The sequence below is a fragment of the Balaenoptera acutorostrata genome, chromosome 1 (assembly GCF_949987535.1).
Source record: "Balaenoptera acutorostrata chromosome 1, mBalAcu1.1, whole genome shotgun sequence".
Classification (NCBI taxonomy): domain Eukaryota; kingdom Metazoa; phylum Chordata; class Mammalia; order Artiodactyla; family Balaenopteridae; genus Balaenoptera; species Balaenoptera acutorostrata.
The window spans coordinates 116,446,326-116,470,476 of record NC_080064.1 but is presented as its reverse complement, the minus strand read 5'-3'; the positions used below and the strand labels follow the sequence as shown (position 1 = coordinate 116,470,476).

At 36.1% G+C, this 24,151-nt stretch overlaps 2 protein-coding genes across 2 annotated transcripts; both read right to left on the bottom strand.

The window, feature by feature from the left end:
* Window positions 1-11,844: 11,844 nt before the first annotated feature.
* On the bottom strand, window positions 11,845-16,147 carry LOC114236429 (olfactory receptor 10R2). The gene is given in 4 exon segments (XM_057555234.1): window positions 11,845-11,901; window positions 11,904-12,750; window positions 13,506-13,537; window positions 15,959-16,147. Coding segments are annotated over 4 exon segments (1,125 nt in total).
* A 2,776-nt stretch (window positions 16,148-18,923) lies between these two features.
* LOC103001168 (NTF2-related export protein 2-like) lies at window positions 18,924-19,382 on the bottom strand. Its single transcript, XM_028163952.2, has one exon. The coding sequence runs from the start codon at window positions 19,329-19,331 to the stop codon at window positions 18,924-18,926; it is 408 nt and encodes a 135-aa protein (XP_028019753.2). The 5' UTR covers window positions 19,332-19,382.
* Between the last annotated feature and the right edge of the window lie 4,769 nt (window positions 19,383-24,151).

The window sequence follows — 24,151 nt, the reverse complement described above, 5'->3', positions numbered from 1 at the left end:
TCTAGATTCTGCTCTTTTCAAGTAATAAAACACAAAGTATGTGGGAAAAAATTCCCTGAGCAAAAATGATCAAGCAATTGAGAACAGTGTTCAAGAACAGAGATCATTTCTCATTTGTTTCCAAATATAAAAATAAAAAATAATAGCTTCTTGCCATGATCACATAAATTATTGCCTATTGAAGTTTTTTCAATTGATGGAAAAATGATGGATGGCTAACATTACGATGTAGGAATACAATTATATGTTCAGAATTTTAGGCTCTGGCAAATACCATTACCTAATCTCAGCCAGAATGGAAACCAATCCTACAAATTATTGTACAACCCTAACTCTCCTGTCTCTATATCTCTCCCTTTTCTGGATGTTTCCTGAGTCTCAGTCTTTCAGTATGGTCAGATCACAGTTTTTAAATGAGATAACATTTGTAAAGTTATAATTTTTGGTGCATAAGTTATATCTAATTAATGCTCAAATAAGAAAATTATGCAAAAAGTTTTCCACTTCTGTGTTTCTATTACTGGGAGCTGGGGGTTTTTCTAATTTTTTTATACACTGGTACAAATCTAAATTTGGTCAGCATTCCTTAAAGATATTCACAAGGGCATAGGTTAAAGAGAAGACCTAAAATTACGCAGAGTGGTCAAGAAAGGCAGGCTAAGCTTAAACCCATTTTATTAAATAGTAACCAAATAGAAAAATCTGTGTAAAGAGCAAACAGTTTCTGTTTCATGAATCTCGGGAGTTGTCATGTGCATTTCAGGCCAGAATTTGAATTAGACATTTTACTTATCTCTCCTTCCTACAGAAAGGAGAGCAAACAAGGAGCTCCATGGAGAGAGCTGCTTCCTTGCTTTATATATTTTTTTCAAGATCAACTTGTTAATAAAGGTCTTCTGACCGAATCATTTCATTTCTTAGTCTTTTCTTCCACCAGTCTCCTCATCAGTGACTTATACACTTTCAGGGGTTGAAGGAAGAGGGAAGGAACTGGATGTTTTATTCATGGGCCCTCTTTTATTGTGGAATGCTGAGCTTGTCTGCTAAGAATGTAAGCCTACTGCATTTCTTCCATTTCTCTGAAGCTTGAGACTTCCTGAGAGTGGGGCCTGAAGGTCACAGAGACCAAAACAAATTTAATTTCTTTGGCCACCAATTTCTCCTTTTCCTTGGGCCCATTGCTCAGCCCAGACTTCTAGCCTATCAAGTCATCTCATGAAAAGGAAATAAACTGATAACCCTTAATGTGAATCAGTTTAATGTGTTAATTGTTCAAATTTGCACTTATGGGCTTCTGTTTTAAAATGTCACCATATTTGAACTTTAGAGCATCCCTTGGAAGTGTATATTATAATCTACTTTTTATAGATGAGAAAACTGACACTCAGAAAATTAAAATGTCTTTCCTATTACTGAGTAGAATTAATACTGATTCCACATCACTCACTTCCTTTTTTAATACTCCTGCAATGCTCTCACATGACCCTTTGTGACGACTATGACTTTCTTAATTAATGGAGTTCAGAATGCATAAGTATTCATCTTCAACAGTAGGCTAAACCATGTGACAGCTGTAGAAAAGGTATACTGATAAGTATGAGGTAAATGTCCTTTATATCATATGGTATAGTTAATCCCTATCCTGATGTAATATGGTGTTGAGGGAGGGGGAACAAGAAAAACTCCCAACTTTTGCTTTGTTCTTTTCCAAGACTTGTGGATACCATCATTTTGAGTCAGATAGCAGAACACTCACAAGTGGGTAGGATCACTGTTTGTTAGAAGGTTATGTATATTAGAATGATTCTCCTTCTGGCCTTTTATTCTTGCTCTTTTTATTTTTTCATGTGACCAAAGAATTAATTTGGCTTTGGGCCTGTGCTCATGGGTTAAAACTAAACATCTTGCTCTCCTTCCTCTTTTCACACACATGCATGCACAACACACACACACACACACACACACACACACACACACACACACACACACCCTTGGTTAATTTTAGCTCCCCTCTTTAGTCATATGTAACTTGCAGGAAAGAGATAAGATCTTTGGATTTGGGGCTGGCTTTAGCGAGAAAACAAAGCCCCTTCAGCCTTCAAACTAGGCCATGTATTCCAGCTGAACTTACGGAGAGATCTGCACTTAAGTTTCAGGCATAAATTCAACCAATAATAATAAATCGGTATGTTTTTATTTCCCATTCATCATTGTCTCCTATATATACATACGTACATATATATATATACATACATATATATATATATATTTATATATATATATATATGTGTGTGTGTGTATATATATATATATACACACACACACATCTTTTGAGTACACTGTAGGAAAGCTTAAACCAAGGCAGAATTAGGGAATTTCTGTGATCTTGGCCATGATATAATATAGTTGTGCTGAAATTGGATTTGTAGCCTATCAGGCTGGCCTTGATATTAGGACTGATTTTCTAAGACACTCTTTATCATTGAACAGATGAACCAATTATGATTCAAGAAAATGTAATTTTCAAGATCTCAACCTATGTTATATATAAAGTAGAGAATGGTGAATTACAGCTGAGAGACAACAGTTAAATAACTACACAGAGACATTTACATTGAGAAAGATGAATAAGTTTGTGCTTAGCAAACACAAAGATTCTCCTGCCTCAAGTATATATATTCCATATAAGTCAGTGAAAGATTATAAAAAACACATAGATTTTTGTTTTCCTAATCAGTGATATAAAACAAACATTCACAAAGATTAAGAGTTGATAGGTTGATTGGGTAGATACATTCAGAGAAAAAAATTCAATGCATTATTTTTTCTAAATTCCTTACTGTCTTTTTACCTTTCCTGGTGATTTTAATAAGCTACTAATAGTTTCACACATTTTTCAGAAAACCAGCCATTATAAAATAAAAGATTAATTCTACTTGTGCTAGCTTAGTTCTGCTAGCACAAGTTTCTCCTAGACATCTTTCATTTGAGAAAACAATTCCTCAGAAAAACACACATGCACACTTCTATATGTGTAGAGCCATCCTCTTCCTACGATCTTTGTAATTAAAATGTGACTGTGGCACAAGTGTACTTGTCTCAATAAGGCATTGAGCCCAGTGACCAGAAATACAGTCCATATATAACTCATAGGAAGAAGGTGATCAGTTCATTGCAAAAATAAGACTCTAAAAATCTCCAACTTCTAGCAAAATATCCCTTGTCCTTTCTGCACTGACTCAACTTTCATGAATTAATTGAAACTCATTCAATGCTCATGAAGTAACTTCTTATACTTCCCCCCGCCAAAAAAATAAACCTTCCATACTTCCTGAGATGATTTTCCAACCATTTCACTTCATCTCGCACTTTTTCCTATGGAAAATCTTTTGGAACTTAATTTCAGTTTTTGCATATTCACTCCTTATGTCCCAGCCAAGAAAGTTGCTCATCTCCCTTGATGAATCTTTATTAGCAAGATGGAAAGAATTTGTATCAAAAAATAAATTTAAAAAAAAAACATAATGAAGTAATCATTCCAGGGGACTTGATAACACAGCTGCAGAGCAGATGTTGTATCTATCTGGGCTTGGCAAGAGACCAAAAGAGACATCATTGGTAACAATCAGTGGTTCAACAGCTCAGAAGGAATTTGTAGAAGTGAACTCTACAGAGAGTGATCCAGGGTAGTAGAAAGATGTACTAGAAACCCTATATGTGCCTATAGGACTCTGAAAAGTTTAAGAGTAAATCCCTAAACAGCCTACAAATGAAGATATCAAGAGGAAAGTGTTAGGTCTGGGATATATGAGTTCCTTTGGAACCTCAACATAACTGTGTGAAAAGATCAAAGGAAGGTGTTTGCAAAAATGGGAAATTTTACTTATTTTCCTTGGAAAACATTTAGAAATATATTTAACAATTTCTAGTCAAGACCTATTAAAATGAAGCTGTAAAGAAACTTTTCCGAGGGATACAGAATAAAACGAATAATCATAGGGATACTTTCTACAAGGACAGGATGTCTCAATTTTGTAGTGATACTAATTGTCCTTATTCCATCTTTAAATTCAAATCAATTCCACTCAAATATCCACTGCTTGATAATATGATAAATATTCTCAAATTTCAAATAAAATACTAATCATGAATCCCCCCAACCCCCTTTATATACATATATAGAGGAATATATTTCTGTATGTGTGTCTTTGTGTGTATTCAATTTCTTTAAAATTTTTGAGATAAGCTAAGTCAGGACTTTCAGCCCACTACTACATTTGTAAACACTGAATATAGCAGAGATTTCATAAAATTTTATTATCACACTGCAGGTACATGACAGAGAATCCACTCTCTTACCCATTTCCTAGAGCTCATTTGAATTTTCACTCCATGGGTATGTCCAGTGCCACTGTCCCTGCTGCTTCCTGCTATGACTAAGGCACTAGCATTGCCCCAACAATGGTGAAAACTATTTCCCATACCTTGTCACACACACCCCTGGACACCATGACCCTCTCCCCGTGTAGTGACATAGAAGTCAATTCTGTGGATAACCTCATAAATCAACCAGCACTATTGCCTCTCCCTCACTTCCCACACTGCCTGGAGCCATCCAAAGGAAAAATTTGCAAGGAAGGAGGGCACATTTTATGTCATGACGTTACTCTGTGACCTAGAAAATTACTAAGAGTACATTACTTTCTTACTTTGGGCCCCAGGCTACTCATCTGTAAAATAAGGAGATTGGTGCCTTCTCCTATATTGGTCTATGTCTTCATTTAAATGAGATAAAGATGAGACTATTTTGTACAGTATTAAGTATAGTAGAAAGACAAACAGTCAAGTATCATAATTATTTGGTAGTAATTGATCTTCCTAGGTCACTAAACTGCTCCTAAAATCTCTGTTCCTATTAGTCTCTCCACTACTAAATTGACCATGCTCATGGATCTCAACCTAAGAAAATATCAGATCAAATTCCTCTCTTCCTCAAAACTTCAAAAGTTCACAACTTACAACCAACAAAAGTAAGCATTTAAGGATGGCCATAAGGTCCTCCATGAGCTGTCCTCAAATCTCTCTCTTCTCACATCTGCCTCTCCAGCCATCTCATTCTACTCAGAGTTCCTAAATATGCAAAACATATTTATACCACATGTTCTGTATTAGTTTGCTAAGGCTGCCATAACAAAGTACCGTAGACCTGGCTAGTTAAACAACAGAAATTTATTTTTTCACAGTCTGAAAGCTAGAAATCTAATTCAAAATGTCAGCAGGGCTGGTTTCTTCTGTGGCCTTTCTCCTTGACTTGTTTTTGGCTATCTTCTGCTTATGTCTTCATATCATCTTGTCTCTATAATTCTGTGTTCAAATTTCCTCCTTTAAAGAAAAATTTCCTCTTCTTATAGAGGTGTCAGTCATCTCTAATGACCATTCTAATGACTTAATTTTAACTTCATTGGCTCTTTAAAAACCCTATTCTCAAATACAGTCACATTCTGAGGTACCAGTGGTTAAGACTTCAACATATGAATTTTAGAGGGACACAATTCAACCCATAACACAATTCTTCATTTTAAAATACCACCCATTTTTTTCTTTTTTTTTGATGTATTGGTATTTATTGGAAAGAAACATGCTCCTCTCACACACCTGAGGGCAGGAAGCGAAGGCAGGTTGTCAGCAGGAGGGGGATGGGGAATCTGAGCCACCATTTCTATTAAACAAATTTTTATTATTTAGTTGCAGTGGAAAAATATCCTTTGCTCTCTGTTCCAACAGCAGGATTCTTAGTGGTTTACTTAGTATTTTTTTTTTACTTAAAATATATTGTTATTTAAAAATAAATGTAAAACTATCTAAATAACATATGATCCTCAGGATAATAAAAAGTACCAATATATAAAATAGATTCTAAAATGTCCTCTCTTCCTCAACTTTCTTATCCTTGAATTTCCACTATTTATGGTTAGACTGATTATAAATATATACACATGCACACACAAACACACATCACTTAGAGAGAGAGAGAGACATGATAGATAGATGATAGATACGTAGACAGAAAGATAGATAGATAGATATCTGATATCTATCTTTAAATTATTCTGCAACTTATTTTTCTGCAAGAGTATATTATGAAACTCTTTCAAGTCTGTATTCATGGTTGGATCTGATTTTTTTAGTTAAGAGATAATTTGCATACTACAATATTTACTATTTTAAAATGTTGATTCAATGGATTTTAGCATATTCACAGAATTGGGCAGCCATCACCACTATCTAATTCCAGAACATTTCATAAGCATGAAAAGAAACCCCATAAGCATTAGCAGTCATCTCCTCTTCCCCCAGCAATCTCTACTCTACTTTCTGTCTCTATAGATTTGCCTATCCTAAACATTTTATACAAATGGAATCATATTATATGTGGTATTTTGCATATGTTACTTAGCATAAGGGTCATATATGTTGTAACATGTATCAGGGCTTCATGCCTTTTAATGGCTGAATAATATTTCATTGCATAGGTATACCAAATTTATTTATCCATTCATCAACAGTTGGCATTTGGGTAGTTCCCACTTTTTGGTTATTATGTGTGATGCTTCTATGTAGAATCATGTACAAGTTTTTGGGTAAACATATGTATTTAATTCTCTTGAGCATGCACATAGGAGTGGAATTACTAGATCATATTGTAATTCTATTTGTAACTTTTTAAGGAACTATCAAATTGTTGTCCACAGCAGCTGCACTAATTTACATTCCCACCAGAAATGTATGAGTCCCAATTTCTCCATTTCCTTGCCAACACATGGTATTTTCTGCATTATTATTATTAGTAGTAGTAGTAGTAATAGTATTGCCATCCTAGTAAATGTGAAGTTGTATGTCATGGTTTTGATTAGTATTTCTCCAGTGACTAATACTGTTGACTATTTTTTTCCTGTGCTTATTAGAGATTTGCATGTATTCTTTAGAGACTATTTAAATCATTTACCCATTTTTAAAACTGTGTTTTCTTTCTTACACTGATAACAACATACCTTTGATTGCATAAAAACCTCCATTCTTTTACTCCCTCTCTTTTAAGTTTTTAACGTCAAAATTAACCCTTTTTATATTTTGCGTTCATGAAGAAATTATAGTAGTTATACTCATTCTAATTTTAACTTTATACTGCAGTTGAATAGTTAACACAATATCATATTACAAAATTCAAAATTTCTAAATCTGACTAGATATTTACTTTTTCCAGTGTGTTGTATATTTTCATATTACTAATCATCACCCTTTCATTTCAGCTTAAAGAACTCCTTTCAGCATTTCAACATTGTTTTGTGAGGCAGGTCTAGTGGTGATTGATGTACTCCCCCAGCTTTTGTTTATTTGGAAAAATCTTTATTTCTCCTTTGTTTCTGAAGAATAACTTTGCCAGATAGAGTACTCTTGGCTGGCTTTTTTTCTTAATTCAGCACTTTGAATATATCATTCTGCTCTCTCCTGGCCTGTAAATTTTCTGCTGAGGAATCTGCTGATAGCCTAATGAGGGTTACTTTGTAGGTTGCAATCTTTATTTTTTTGCGGCTTTTAGTATTCTCTCTTTGTTTTTGATTTTTGAAAGTTTATTATAATGTGTCTTGGAGAAGATCATTCTGAATTGAAATAATGGGGTAACATATTAGCTTCATGAACTTGGGTGTCCAAGTCTCTCCCAAGGTTTGAGAAGGTCTCAACTATTATTTCTCCAGATGAACTTTCTGTCCTCTTCCCCTGTCTTCTTTTCCTAGAAATCCGATGATTCTGAGATTTGTTCTTTTGATGATGTCCATTAGATCCCATAGGCTTTCTTTGCTATTTTCATACTTTTTCCTTTGTTCTCTGAGTTATTTCAAAGTTCCTATTCTCTAACTCACTGAGTCCATCTTCTCTTTGGTCTACTCTGCTGTTGATGTTCTTTACTGCATTTTAATTTCATTCATTAAATTCCTAAGCACCAGAATTTCTGTACGACTCTCTTTTTTTAATGACATATCTCTTTGTTAAATTTCTCATTTCGTTTCTGTATTGTTCTCTTGATTTTGTTGAGTTGTCCTTTTGTGTTTTAGCTCATTAAGTTTCTTCAAAAAAGTTACTTTGAATTATTTATTGGGCAAATCACATATCTTTGTGTCTTTGGGTTCACTTACTAGAGGATTATTGTGATCTTTTGATCATGTCATGTTTCCTTGGTTCATTGTGTATCTTGGAGATTTACATTGCTACTTTTGCATTTTAAGTAGCTGTCACCTTCCCCATTCCTTACTAGCCATCTTCAGGTGGAAGATACTTTTTGTTGGTCCTACTTATACCCTGGGCTTTCCTGACTTTGCATGGATACACCTGATCCATGCTCCCTTTTGTAGCAGAATTCTTCTTTTAACAGTTTTATTGAGATATAATTCATGTACCATATATGCCAACCATGTAAAGAGTCCAATTAAATGGCTTTTAGTATATTCACATAGTTATACACCCATCACTACAATCAATTGTAGAACATTTTATTAGCCTAAGAAGTTAATCCACACCTGTAGCCCACATGCCCAATCTTCCCACCCCACTTTCATTCCTAAGCAATTACTAACCTACTTTCTGTCTGTATAGATTTGCCTTTTCTGGACATGTCATATAAATGGAATCATATATGATGTGGTCCTACATGACTGGCTTTTTTCACTTAGTATGCTTTCAAGATTCATCTAATATTACAGCTTGTATCAATACTTAATTTCTTTTTATGTAGCAGAATTCTTAAGTTTGTATCTCTTCTCTTGATCTTACAACACGTCAGATCAGATATTGGAAACTTCTCTTTTATTTTCCTGAAGGTGGTGCTGTAGCTCAACTTTGTGCTTTCTCCGTTGTTCATAGACGCTCTTCTGTTTTCTGTTTGCCCTCCCTGTCTACCTTAGCTTACTCTCACAGACACTTCAGGAACATTCACAAGGGGCTGGCTGAAGAGTTGGGGGAGATTTGGGCTTTGCACTTGGGGTATTGGGGGTGCCTATGGGCCAGCTGTGGGGATTCTCAAGTGAGGTTTTCCCAGCAGCTTGTGGGTGGACTTGCTGCTACAGTCTTGAACACAGTCAACAGAAACCACATCCCTTAAATGCTCTCCCGTATTTTTATCTGCCTTTCCTGATCTCCTCTCCCTACCCAGTCATGAAAGTCTTGCCTGTAGCTGGGTGCTCTGGGACAGAAAGAGTTTTCTCCAGCAGCATCCCACACAGCTGGGGAACCTGGGCACTCAGTCATTTCTCTCCCTTTTCCCTCAGGAGAGGTTGTTGTCAGCTAGTTCAGTCCCAAGCTGTGCAACCTTGGGGGACGGGTGGCACTGATAAATTTCTTCTTACACTGTCCAATGCACCTGTTTTGTGTTTGTTTTTTTTGTATTTTCTGTTTTTTCTTTTTTTTTTTTTTTTTTTTGGCTCCAACAGAGTGCTGACATCTCTCCTCTGTAAACCAGGACTTCTACAAAGGCTCTTTTACCCTTGGGTGTATGTCCAAGTCAACACTTTGCAGGTGCTCCCCTACTGTAATGAAGAGGGGCTGAAGCCAGTTCACAGATACCTGCCATTTCCATAATGCATAAAAAGGTTTATCTACCTGTTATCCAATGCACAGGTGGGAAAAACTCTTCCTGGATCCTTTGGTGTATGATACTGGATCCCCCAACTCCCTGAGAGGTACTTTTGTTCATGGATGGATACTGGATTTTAACTCATAAAAGGTGACAAAAAGGAGGGACAATTTATGTCTCTATAATGTTCTTCCTCACTTCTTTCATGTATTTGCTTGAATGACCCCTTCTTAAAGAGGTCTTCTTGGACACTCTATTTAAAATCATCACCCCCAACACCTCTGCTCTTTACCTTGCTCCACTTTTTTCCCATAGCACACATAATCTTCTAACATATAATTTACTAATATAGCCTGCTTATTGTTTAGGTTTTATGTCTCTGCAGTAGAATAGAAGATCCATGAAGGCAGGATTTTTTATTTTTGTTTACTAATGTATCCTGTAACTAAAATAGTGCCTAACACTTAGTAACTGTTCAGTAAATAGTAATTTATTGTTTTAAACATGGATAGCTTTGGAATTATAGAAAGAAAAAGATGTTTCTGTGTATGCAAACAAATGTGTACTTTCTTGAAAGCCTAACTTTATTTTTTAATTGATTTTTATTGGAGTATAGTTGATTTACAATGTTGTGTTAGTTTCTGCTGTACAGCAAAGTGAATCAGTTATACATATATGTATGATATTTGTCTTTCTGTGTCTGACATACTTCACTCAGTATGACAATCTCTAGATCCATCCATATTGCTGCAAATGGCATTATTTTGTTCTTTTTCATGGCTGAGTAATATTCCGTTGTATATATGTATCATATCTTCTTTATCCATTCTTCTAATGATGTCAGAGTTGCCAAGTTCAGACTTGTTATAGTCTTTCTCCTTTACTAAAATAACCTTGAAGAAAGCCTTCCTTGCCTGTTTAACATAGTCTGGCACCATTTTTGCTTTGACATAGGGAATAGGCAATAAACACACTTGTCTCCAAAGAATAACAATATCACTCTCTTCTAAGTCTGTTCACTATAGAAACACTAAGAAAAAGATAAGAGTTAAATTAAAAAGTCATTCAGTGGGCCCACACATGAAGAGGATAATAGAAAATTAGACCTACAAAGTAGGATACACAAAAAATTTTAAAAAGCACTTTAGCATCAGGCTGCTGTAGAAAATATTCCAAGCACTAGTGCTGGACACAAAACTCAGCCACTTTTTATGAAAGTTGATCAAGGCATTAAGTGTAGAGTCTGTTTCTGGAGCTTTCTATTTAACTGCTACAACTTCCTGCAGTATAGAATTTAATTTCCTAATGTCTACATACTCTATATTCAGAAACTTTAAATTTTAGATTGCACCTCTTAATTTTTTTAATGCATGTGACATAATAAAACAGCACTAGTCTAGTTAATTGTATGTGCTGTCCTAAACAGAATAGAATCTCTTTTTACCGCATGGTGAGTTTTTCTGAAATTCAGCATTGAAGGGACATTTACATCCAGGAAGAAAATCTAGTGAGTAGATGCAAAATGCCAATTAATGTATCCTGTCATTATTTTCAAATTATAAAACATAAAATCTGTGACAGATGATATAAATAATTTCTCAAACAGGTAAAAAGGAACATTATAACAAAATGTCAAAAGTAGAAAAGAAAAGATTAAATGGTAAAAATAGAGTGAAGCGATTTAGATAAGATTGGCCATGAGGAAGGACTATCATGAATTGGGTCTATGAATGGGTTTAGATATTCTGTAAACTCCTTAAATTGTAAGCAAGTCTTCTCCCACTCATGTTCATGAGGATAATTTCATGTTTGGATATTACTTTCAAAATACTGTCTGTTGTAATATGTGGACTAGAGTGATTAAGGTGATTAACTATGGTCATAACACTGGTCAGGCCAACTATTTGACTATTTTTACAAACAATAACATTCCAAACTCAATATTTACCAATAAACCTCATAATAACATCTTATTCTAGAGGAAAAGCAGACTTTAGTGTCACATAAGTGACACTAATATGAGCTTTTCTATATTGCAACTGAGGTACAAAAGCTGAGAGATGAAAATGCACCAACTACTCTCAAAAAATAAAAATGTTCAGTTAAAAAGATGTGGAAATACATTCTTATAGTAGAAGAGCTATGTTTATTACAGAATCTGAAATATAATATTTCAATTAAATAATTTTAGGGATCATTTCTTCCCCAACACTTTTCTAATAGCAACTTGGACATCCTTGTTTCTGAGACTGTATACCATGGGGTTTAATAATGGAGTGACAATAGTGTATGTCACCATTACCAGCCTGTCCTTTTTCGACACATAGTTTGCTGTTGGTCTCAGGTAGATGTAGGAAGCACAACCACAGTGAATAATAACAACAGTGAGGTGAGAGGCACAGGTGGAAAAGGCTTTCTGTCTGCCTTCAGCAGAGGGACTCTTCAGGATAGTCCTCAGAATGCAGATATAAGAAACACAGATGAATAAAAATGGGACCACAAGTACAAGAACCCCACAGATGAATATGACAAACTCATGAACATCTGTATTTGTGCAAGCCAGATGAATGACTGGTGAGATGTCACAGAAATAATGGTTGACTTTGTTGGCACTACAGAAAGGAAGGCTGAAAACTAAATACACTACTGTTAGTGAGGCCAAGAACCCACCAATCCCACAGGTGGCTCCCAATTTTCCACACACCTGCCAACTCATAAGGATAGGGTAATGGAGAGGTTGACAAATGGCAGCATAATGACCATAGCCCATCACTCCCAGTAGCAGGCAGTTGGTAATAGCAAAACCAAGGAAGAAGAACATTTGGATGGCACAACAGGTGAAGGAGATTGTCCTGGCCACAGAAAGGAGATTGATGAACATCTTGGGTAAGACGACAAAGGTGTAGAAGGTCTCTAATGTTGAGAGAGTGCTGAGGAAGAAGTACATTGGTGTGTGGAGGCTTTTATCCAGGAGGATGACACTAACAATAGTGACATTGTCACTGAGAATGACTAGGTATAGAAAAAGGAAAACCACAAAGAGGACAAACTGAATTTCACCAAGGCTTGAAAAACCCAGCAACAGGTCACTCAGTGACAATGGTGAGGTTTTCTGCCAAGACCTGAAAAGAGAAGTAAATGAATTCAGGTACACGGATATAGGAATCTAGGGTATGCAGGCTCGTATGCCTTTCTTGAGGTGTTGGAAAGATCTTGCCTTTACCAGTTTCTAGCAGCTCCTGGTTCGTGGTCCCCCTCCGCCTTCTTCAAAGCCAGGAAAGTTGTATATCTTTCCCCAACTCTGATTCTGTCTTCCACTTTTAAGAACACTGTGATTACATGGTCACACCCAAATAATATAAAATAATCTCTCTACCTGAAGGGCACAGGGTTAGCAAACTTAATTTTATCTCCAGCCTTAATTCCCCTTTTTCATGTAACCTAACCAATTTACATATTTCTGGGATTGATACATGGACATCTTTGGAAGGACATTATTCTGCCTTCTGCAAGTAGGAACACACAATGCAAAAATGAACCAAAGAAAATAATTCCTTATTTAATGGAATAAAAAACTAGGATCAAACTTAACAAATGAGGTGCAAGACATATTCACAGAAAACCACCAAACGTTGTTGAGAGAAATTAAAGAAAATCTAAATAAACAAAGAGACATCCATGTTCATGTGTTGTAAGACTCAACATTATTACGAGGCAATTATGAGCAAACTGATCTATATATTCATCATAAACATTTTTTGTAAAAATTGACAAAGTGATCACAAAATGACTATGAAAAGGAACTAGAGTAGCCAAAATAATTGTGAAAAAGGAGGGCAAAGATGGAGGATTTATACTTTCTGATTGCAAAACTTACCTTAATGATGCAGTAATCAAGAAAGTATGGCACTGGCATATAATTATACATATAGACAATGGTTAGAATTTAGAGTCCAGAAATATACACTTCAAAAGGTACAATTGTGAAAATGAAGAGAACACCACACAGAGAAAAATATATTTGCAAAATATATATCTGATAAGGGATTTGTATCCAGAATATACATATAACTCTTACAATTAAAATAAAAGAAGCATGCAATTTAAAAATGGGCAAACTCTTTCAACAGACATTTCATCAAAGGATAAAGTCCTTTGGATAGGGTAATGCCAAGGTTGACAAATGGCTAATAGGTATATGAAAATATGTTCAGCATCACTTGTGGTTAGAAGAATGCAAATTAAAACCACAATTAAATGACTGTTCACATGCACTAGAATGACTATAACTAAAATGATAGACACTGAAACGTGCTGGTGAGGATGCAGAGAGACTGAAACCTTCACATTTTGCGATGAAAATGTAAAATTATGCAGTCACTTTTGAAAACAGATCCACAGTTTGTTTTAATGGTAAATATAAACTTACCTAATGACACAGCAATTTTATTCTAGGAATATACCAGAGAGAAGTGAATACTATCCACATAAATATTTTTATGTGACTGTTCTTAGTAGCATTATTCATAATAGTCAAAAGAAGAAAGCTATCCAATTGTCTATCAATTTATGAATAAATAAATTTATGGGCAAACAAAATCTGATATACCCATAAAATTAAATACTATTCAGCAATAAAATAAATGAACTATAGTACAAACCACAACATAAATATCTTCAAAAACATTATGCTAAATGGTAGTAACCAAGTGCAAAGGACTACACATTGGAAATTCCATTTATATGAAATGTCTAGGAAAGGAATATATATATATATATATATATATATATATATATATATATATATATATATCAGCAGAAAAAATATTAGTTATAACCTTGGGATGGGGACAGAATGGAATTTGGCTGCAAACAGGTAAGATGTATCTTTTGGGGATGATGAAAATGTCCTAAAACTTGATTGTGGTAATGATCACACAACTCTATCAAATAAAAGATTTGATACAAATTTGTACAAATAAAACGTGTGAATTTCATGGTATATTAAGCTATTTTTAAAAGGTTATCTTGAAGGAAATTCAGATATATTTATGATTTAATTTTTCATATATGTATCTATTTTAATTACTAAATGGAGACCTTTGGAATTTCAGGATCCATTTCATTTTCATTATTTGAGTCCTTCTCTGGGATGCTTCAGTGTTTCTGGAATACATCACAGATCTTCAAAAAATTCTTTTAAATAATTTTAAATATAAATTATGTACATTTCTAGTCTGACAACTTAGGATTTACCATGGTAGTAATGCTCAATTCTATCTCCAAACTCCAATTAATATAACAATAAGTATATGCAAAAAAGCAGAAAAGAAGATAATATACCTGAAGAGAGGATTGAGAAAGAGGTTCTACTGAATGCAGTATAGAGGGATTGAGTTAATTGTGAATTATGACAATTTATTTCACATGTCCCCCCCGCCATTGAACAACCACAACATAGACATTCAAGAAAAAGAAGAAAACAGTCTTCAGCTGATTCAAACCAGTGATACCAAAAGACTCACTATCTGTATTTATACACAAGATAACTATAATCTTAAGTAACCAGAGTTAATCCTACACCTTTCATTTTCTTTTCCTTACCCATCCTCATCTCTATTTATAGATTCATGTGGTGTCCACCATACTTAAATCAAAACATGTTCAGTTGCAGGGTAATTGAATTGTGATACATAAACTGCCTTTAGAAAAAAATATTGTATATGGGTCAGGGAGGCATGAAAAGCATTGTAAATTGGAGTCAGGATTTCCAACAGTCTCTTTTGTGGTAAAAAAGCAAAGAAACATAGAATAGTTTTGACTTTCTAGTCTAGCAAGGATAAACATAAAAACCTGATAACTGGGAAGACAAGAATGTATTTATTCATGTAGAATCCCATTAAGTAAAATTATCTTAGATCAAAATTATTCTTTATACTCAACACTTAACCTCCCCTCAAAGTCTAACAAGTAGAAATGAAAATATTTTAGAGTCTTTTTTATTCAATGTGTTAACAAATATTGGTCTCAGATAAATCTATGCTTGATCACAGATTAGGAAAAAGAATAAATCCCAAAGCAACATGGTATAAAACATGACGGCATAGATGATTCTTCCTGTGGTGGTGCAGGTATGAGGAGGTGGCTCACGAGGGTGAAGCGTTTAGGTGCATGGCCTCCCAACTCTCATTGGGTGACATAACACAGACCTTGGAGCCAGATTTGCTGGGTTTGTAAGCCAGCCCCAACTTTTAAGCGCTCTATGGCTTTGGGCAACTCAGGTAGCATGAATCTCATCAGCACAGAGAAAAAGCTTCACTGAAAACTCACTGCAGAGTGGCGAGGGAAGCCAGATTCCATAACGGCAACAGCATGGTTCATGGCAAGAATCAAGGCTTGCAGGCCACACCAGGCAGTCTCTTCTTCCTGCAGCTTGTAGAGCCTCAGACTTAAGCGCTGTTTCAAGCACACAACCTTGAGAGAGCAAGGTGTTTGTGAGACGATCTCTACCAAATCCATGACTGAAAACAGTGAAGATCTCTATATAAACATTTAAGATTCTGGCAGCACATGCAGAGACCTAATCTTTTAGCCATCGGCTGCTGGAGACAGCCTCACAGACAAAGTACTACCAAGTCAGCCTGTTCTACCCGAACAGTTATTGCAGACCCTCATAATCTGACTTCATAATGGAGACTGCCACATTCATTGCCATGTGGCTGACAGGGCCTTGGTGCTCCAGTCGGGTGGCAGGCCTGAGGCTGTAAGGGGGGAGAGCCGAGTATAGTACATTGGACCACCAAAGACCTCCTGGCCCCACATAATATCAATCAGTGAGAGCTCTCCCAGAGATATCTGTCTCAACGCTAAGACCCAGCTCTACCCAACGACCAGCAAGCTCTAGTGCTGCACACCCCATGCCAAACAACTAGCAAAACAGGAACACAGGCCCACCCATTAGCAGAGAGGCTGCCTAAAATCACACTAAGTCCACAGACACCCCAAAACACACCACCGGACTCGGCCCTAGCCACCAAAAAGAAAAGATCCAGCCTCATCGACCAGAACACAGGCACCAGTCCCCTCCACCAGGAAGCCTACACAACCCACTGAAACAATCTTACCCACTGGGGGCAGACACCAAAAACAACAGGAACTACGAACTTGTACCCTGCAAAAAGGAGACCCCCAAACACAGTAAGTTGAGCAAAATGAGAAGACAGAGAAATGCACAGCAAATGAATGAGCAAGGTGAAAACACACCAGACCAAACAAATGAAGAGGAAATAGGCAGTCTACCTGAAAAATAATTCAGAGTAATGATAGTAAATATTATCCAAAATTTTGGAAATAGAATGGAGAAAATATAAGAAATGTTTAACAAAGACCTAGAAGAACTAAAGAGCAAACAAGCAATGATGAACAACACAATAAATGAAATTTAAAATTCCCTAGAAGGAATCAATAGCAGAATAACGGAGGCAGAAGAATGGATAAGTGACTTGGAAGATAAAATAGTGGAAATAACTACCACAGAGCAGAATAAAGAAGAAAGAATGGGTTTCAGAGAGCTTCCAGGTTGGTGAAGCAGAATGCCTCTACATGCCACCATGCTGGGCTCCAAACTCCAAGAGGACTGAAGCTTCTTTGTTCTCAACCTCACCCTATGAACCTCTTCATCTGGCTGTTGATTCCTGTGCTTTAATATCCTCGGTAATAAAGCACTCATCTGCTTTTGGGATCTCAGTTCCACTACCAGGGATTGAAACCAGGCCACGGCAGTGAAAGTGCCAGATCCTAACCACTAGACCACCAGCCGTGTGGAGGACAGGCTCTTGGTGCTCCAGCCATGTGTCAGGGTTGTGCCACTGAGGTTGGAGAGCCAAGTTCAGGACACTGGTCAACAAGAGACCTCCCAGCTCCACGTAATATCAAACAGCAAAAATCTCCCAGATATCTCCATCTCAATGCCAAGACCCAGCTCCACTCACGACCAGCAAGCTACAGTGCTGGACACCCTATGCCAAACAACTAGCAAGACAGTAACAAAACCCCATCCATTAGCACAGAGGCTGCCTAAAATCATAATAAGGCCACAGACACCCCAAAACACACCACCAGACGTGGACCTGCCCACCAGAAAGACAAGATCCAGCCTCATCCACCAGAACACAGGTACTAGTCCCCTCCACCAGGAAGCCTACACAACCCACTGAACCAACTTTAGCCACTGGGGACAGACACCAAAAACAACAGGAACTACGAACCTGCAGCCTGCGAAAAGGAGACCCCAAACACAGTAAGTTAAGCAAAATGAGAAGACAGAGAAACACAGCAGATGAAGGAGCAATGCAAAAACCCACCAGACCTAACAAATGAAGAGGAAACAGGCAGTCTACCTGAAAAAGAATTCAGAATAATGATAGTAAAGATGATCCAAAATCTTGGAAATAGAATGGAAAAAATAAAAGAAACGTTTAACAAGGACCTAGAGGAACTAAAGAGCAAACAAACAGTGATGAACAACACAATAAATGAAATTAAAAATTCTCTAGAAGGGATCAATAGCAGAATAACTGAGGCAGAAGAATGGATAAGTGACCTGGAAGATAAAATAGTGGAAATAACTACTGCAGAGCAGAATAAAGAAAAAAGAATGAAAAGAATTGAGGACAGTCTCAGAGACCTCTGGGACAACATTAAATGCACCAACATTTGAATTATAAGGGTCCCAGAAGAAGAAGAGAAAAAGAAAGGGACTGAGAAAATATTTGAAGAGATTATAGTTGAAAACTTCCCTAATATGGGAAAGGAAATAGTTAATCAAGTCCAGGAAACACAGGGAGTCCCATACAGAATAAATCCAAGGAGAAACACGCCAAGACACATATTAATCAAACTATCAAAAATTAAATACAAAGAACAAATATTAAAAGCAGCAAGGGAAAAACAACAAATAACACATAAGGGAATCCCCATAAGGTTAACATCTGATCTTTCAGCAGAAACTCTGGAAGCCAGAAGGGACTGGTAGGACATATTTAAAGTGATGAAGGAGAAAAACCTACAACCAAGGTTACTCTACCGAGCAAGGATCTCATTCATGCTTGATGGAGAAATTAAAACCTTTACAGACAAGCAAAAGCTAAGAGAATTCAGCACCACCAGACCAGCTTTACAACAAATGCTAAAGGAACTTCTCTAGGCAGGAAACACAAGAGATGGAAAAGACCTACAATAATAAACCCAAAACAATTAAGAAAATGGTAATAGGAACATACGTATCAATAATTACCTAACGGAAGCAGTCGCTTGCAATCTTCCACATGGTATTGTTAGGAGTAGACTGAGCAGTCAGCAGGAAGTTCTGGTTGAAGTAGTGTTGTCTGTTTCCATCAAACTTCACAGTTCCACTGGTCACCACAAGAACTGTAGTCTGGGCCTGAGTAGCTTGCTCATGAACTGGCTGGCAATCTAGCATATTGACCTGAAACTCACTAGAAGGCAACATGTCAAAAAAATTAGTTAGGGCTTCCAGCCCTGTTACAACATTTCCATTCCATATTAAAGTGGCCTTGTCCAGATACAGCCTGGTTAGTGCCCATCTTCTTTTGTCCATTTTCTCATAGTAAATATTGACAAATTCCACAGCAGCTCTGCATGCCTGATCTACATAAGTTTTAAAATCCATGGACATGGCCATCAGGGAGCCTAAAGCAGCCTGTTCTGGCAGTGACGGCGTTACTAAGTCCTCTTGTGTAATTTTCTTGTTACGAGATTTGAGTTACGAGTTTCTGTCAAGAATATCTCAGAAACTGGACTTTCCTGGTAGTGCAGTGGTTAAGAATCTGCCTGCCAATGCAGGGGACATGGGTCCGGGAAGATCCCACAGGCTGCAGAGCAACAAAGCCTGTGCACCACAACTACTGAGTCTGTGCTCTAGAGCCCATGAGCCACAACTACTGAGCCAGTGTGCCACAACTACTGAAGCATGTACACCTAGAGCCCATGCTCTGTAACAAGAGAAGCCACCACAATGAGAAGCCCGCACACCACAATGAAGAGTAGTCCCTGCTCACTGCAACTAGAGGAAGCCCGTGCACAACAACAAAGACCCAACGCAGCCAAAGATAAAATAAAATAAATTTAAAAAAAAAATTTTAAAAAGGGAGAAGATTCAGATCAATAGAATTAGAAATGAAAAAGGAGAAGTAACAACTGAAACTGCAGAAATACAAAGGGTCATGAGAAATTACTACAAGCAACTATATGCCAATAAAATGGACAACCTGGAAGAAATGGAAAAATTCTTAGAAAAGCACAGCCTTCTGAGACTGAAATAGGAAGAAATAAAAAATATAAATAGACCAATCACAATCACCAATATTGAAACTGTGATTAAAAATCTTCTAACAAACAAAAGCCCAGGACCAGATGGATTCACAGGCGAATTCTATCAAACATTTAGAGAAGAGCTAACATCTATCCTCTCAAACTCTTCCAAAATATAGCAAAGGGAGGAACACTCCCAAACGCATTCTACGAGTCCACCATCACCCTGATACCAAAACCAGACAAAGATGTTACAAGCAAACAAAAAAAAAAAACTACAGGCCAGTATCACTGATGAATATAGATGCAAAAATCCTCAACAAAATACTAGCAAACAGAATCCAGCAGCACATTAAAAGGACCATACACCATGATCAAGTGAGGTTTATCCCAGGCATGCAGGGATTCTTCAGTATACGCAAATCAATCAATGTGATACACCATTTTAACAAACTGAAGGATAAAAACCATATGGTAATCCCAAAATGCAGAAAAAGCTTTTGACAAAATTCAACACCCATTTATGATAAAAACCCTCCAGAAAGCGAGCATAGAGGGAGGCTACCTCAACATAATAAAGGCCATATATTATACACCCACAGCCAACATTGTTCTCAATGGTGAAAAAATGAAACCATTTCCACTAAGATCAGGAATATGACAAGGGCCCACTGTCACTCAACATAGTTTTACAAGTTTTATCCACAGCAATCAGAGACGAAAAAGAAATAAAAGTAATCCAAATTGCAAAAGAAGTAAAACTGTCACTGTTTGCAGATGACATGATACTATACATAATGAATCTTAAAGATGTTACCAGAAAACATCTACAGCTAATCAATGAATTAGGTAACGTAGCTGGATACAAGAGTAATGCACAGAAATCTTTTTAATTCCTATACACTAATGATGAAAAATCTGAAAGAAAAATTAAGGAAACTCTCCCATTTACCACTGCAACCAAAAGAATAAAATACTTAGGAATAAACCTACCTAAGGAGACAAAAGACATATATGCAGAAAACTATAAGACACTGATGAAAGAAATTAAAGGTGATACAAACAGACAGAGAGATATACCATGTTCTTGTATTGGAAGAATCAACATTATGAAAACGACTATACTACCCAAAGCTATCTACAAATTCAGTGCAATCCCTGTCAAAATACCAATGGAATTTTTCACAGAACTAGAACAAAAAATTTCACAATTTGTATGGAAGCACTGAAGACCCTGAATAGGAAAAGCAATCTTGAGAAAGAAAAACGGACCTGAAGGAATCAGGCTCCTGGACTTTAGACTATACTACAGAGCTACAGTAATCAAGACAGTATGTTACTAGCACAAAAGCAAAAATAGAGATCAATGGAACAGGATAGAAAGCCCAGAGATAAACCCATGCACATATAGTTACCTTACTTTTGATACAGTAGGCAAGAATATACAATGGAGAAAAGATATCCTCTTCAATAAGTGGTGCTGGGAAAACTGGACAGCTACATGTAAAAGAATGAAATTAGAACACTCCCTAATACCATACACAAAAATAAACTCAAAATGGATTAAAGGCCTAAAAGTAAGGCCAGACACTATAAAATTCTTAGAGGAAAACATAGGCAGAACACTCTATGACATAAATCACAGCAAGATCCTTTTGGACCACCTCCTAGAGAAATGGAAATAAAAACAAAAATAAACAAATGGGACCTAATGAAACTTAAAAGCTTTTGCACAGCAAAGGAAACCATAAACAAGATGAAAAGACAACCCTCCGAATGGGAGGATATATTTGCAAATGAAGCAACTGACAAAGGATTAATCTCCAATATATATATGCAGCTCAGGCAGCTCAGTATCAAAAAAAAAAAAAAAAACCAATCCTAAAATGGGCAGAAGACCTAAATAAACATTTTTCCAAAGAAGATATACAGATTGGCAGCAAACACATGAAAGAATGCTCAACATCACTAATTATTAGAGAAATGCAAATCAAAACTACAATGCATTATCACCTCACACCAGTCAGAATAGCCATCATTAAAATATCTACAAACAATAAATGCTGGAGAGGGTGCGGAGAAAAAGGAACCCTCTTGCACTGTTGGTGCAAATGTAAATTGATACAGCCATTAGGGAGAACAGTATGGAGGTTCCTTATAAAACTAAAAAAGAACTACCATATCACCCAGCTATCCCACTACTGGGCATATACCCTGAAAAACCATAATTCAAAAAGAGTCATGTACCACAATGTTCACAGAAGGTCTATTTACAGTAGCCAGACATGGAAGCAACCTATGTGTCAATCAACAGATGAATGGATAAAGAAGATGTGGCACATATATACAATTACTCAGCCATAAAAAGAAACAAATTTGAGTTATTTGTAGTGAGGTGGATGAACCTAGAGTCTGTCATACAGAGTGAAGTAAGTCAGAAAGAGAAAAATAAATACCATATGCTAACACATATATATGGAATCTAAAAAAAATAATAATAATTGTTATGAAGAACCTAAGGGCAGGACAGGAATAAAGATACAGACATAGAGAATGGACTTGAAGACACGGGAAGGGGAAGGGGAAGGGGAAGCTGAGACGAAGTGAGAGAGTGGCACAGACATATATACACTACCAAATGTGAAATAGATAGCTAGTGAGAAGTAGCTGCATAACACAGGGAGATCAGCTCGGTGCTTTGTGACCACCTAGAGGGGTGGGATAGGGAGGGTGGTAGGGAAATGCAAGAAGGAGGGGATTTGGGGATATATGTATACGTATAGCTGATTCACTTTGTTATACAGCAACAACTAACATAACAATGTAAAACAATTATATTCCAATAAAGATGTTAATAGATAAATAAATAAATAAATAATAAAATAAAATTTTTTAAAGGGCTGGAATAAAGCAAAAGGGAATAATAAACCTAAAGACTTGATAACAAATCAAATTATGTATACAGTTTTACAGAGTTCATCAAGGGACAACTCTGTAACAAACATGCACAAGAAAATGACAAAAATAAAAACATCCTCAAACAGAAGAAAACTCTTGCAAAATTAACCACCATTAATTAAATATAATTAAATGAAATAGAGAAAGACTTTAAAAGGATTAGAGAGAAAATGATAGACATGGAAGAATGACAAAGCAGATCCAACATGCACAGTGTTGGTGTCTCTATAAAACAAGCTCAACATTTAAAACTGTTAAAGAGAATTTCTCTGATGTAGAGATATGCATCTACACATTGAAATGATTTGCCATCCTTTCACACTAGTCATATCCATGACTATCCAAACTCTCATGAACTTTGACCAAAATTGTTAAGTATAAGACATATCCTGGGCAATATATTATATTTAAATATAATGAAAAATTATATGTGACTCTGAGCAAAAATACTGATCACTAACACTAAGAAAGACCATGTAGATATAATGTTTCTTGGCAACAATATACAATGAATGATGAGCGTATGGAGACTTTCAAGAAATTCAGGGAAGGAAAGTTTGATCAAAGATTTTCATACACAGACATACAAAAGACATAGAAAAATAGTTTTAAACTTGCCAACACTCCAAGAATATTAAAACCACTAGCTTCTCTTAAAGTCACTAGATGAAGAAATCCCTTCACCAAGAGAAGTCTGATGGATCTTTTGGCGAAAGGACTCATGGTGGACATTGAATACATATACCTAAATGTAGATCCAAGTAGTATGTAAATGATATGTACCTGACCAAGAAAAGTAACACGTTTAAAAAATAAGACTAAAATGAAGAGAGAAATGGTGAAGTAGGAAAAGCTTACTTATTGCTGCATAAATAATAGATGAGACTCAATGACTATCACTTAAAACTGATAAATGTGAATGACTGAGAAAAAGAGACTGAATATTTTTTAAAAACCAGATATACTCTCAAAACAGCACTTGGTTCTATGCATTATATAAGATATATCTATAACACAGTGATTCAGAAAGGCTAAAAAAATGAAGAGAAGAGAAATTATACCTAGCACACAGAAACCAATAAAGCAAGGGGTATGATCTTGATATTTGAAAACTTAAAATTCAGGCCAAGAACATTATGTACACAACAAGAAAAACAACAGCAAAAGATATTTTTAATGCTAACAGCTAATATTCACAATGAAATTATAATAAGTATAAATTTATGTCCCCCT

Excerpts from the sequence above, each read along its gene's own strand:
- LOC103001168 (XM_028163952.2), bottom strand. The coding sequence starts at position 19,331 with ATGGCCATGTCCATGGATTTTAAAACTTATGTAGATCAGGCATGCAGA.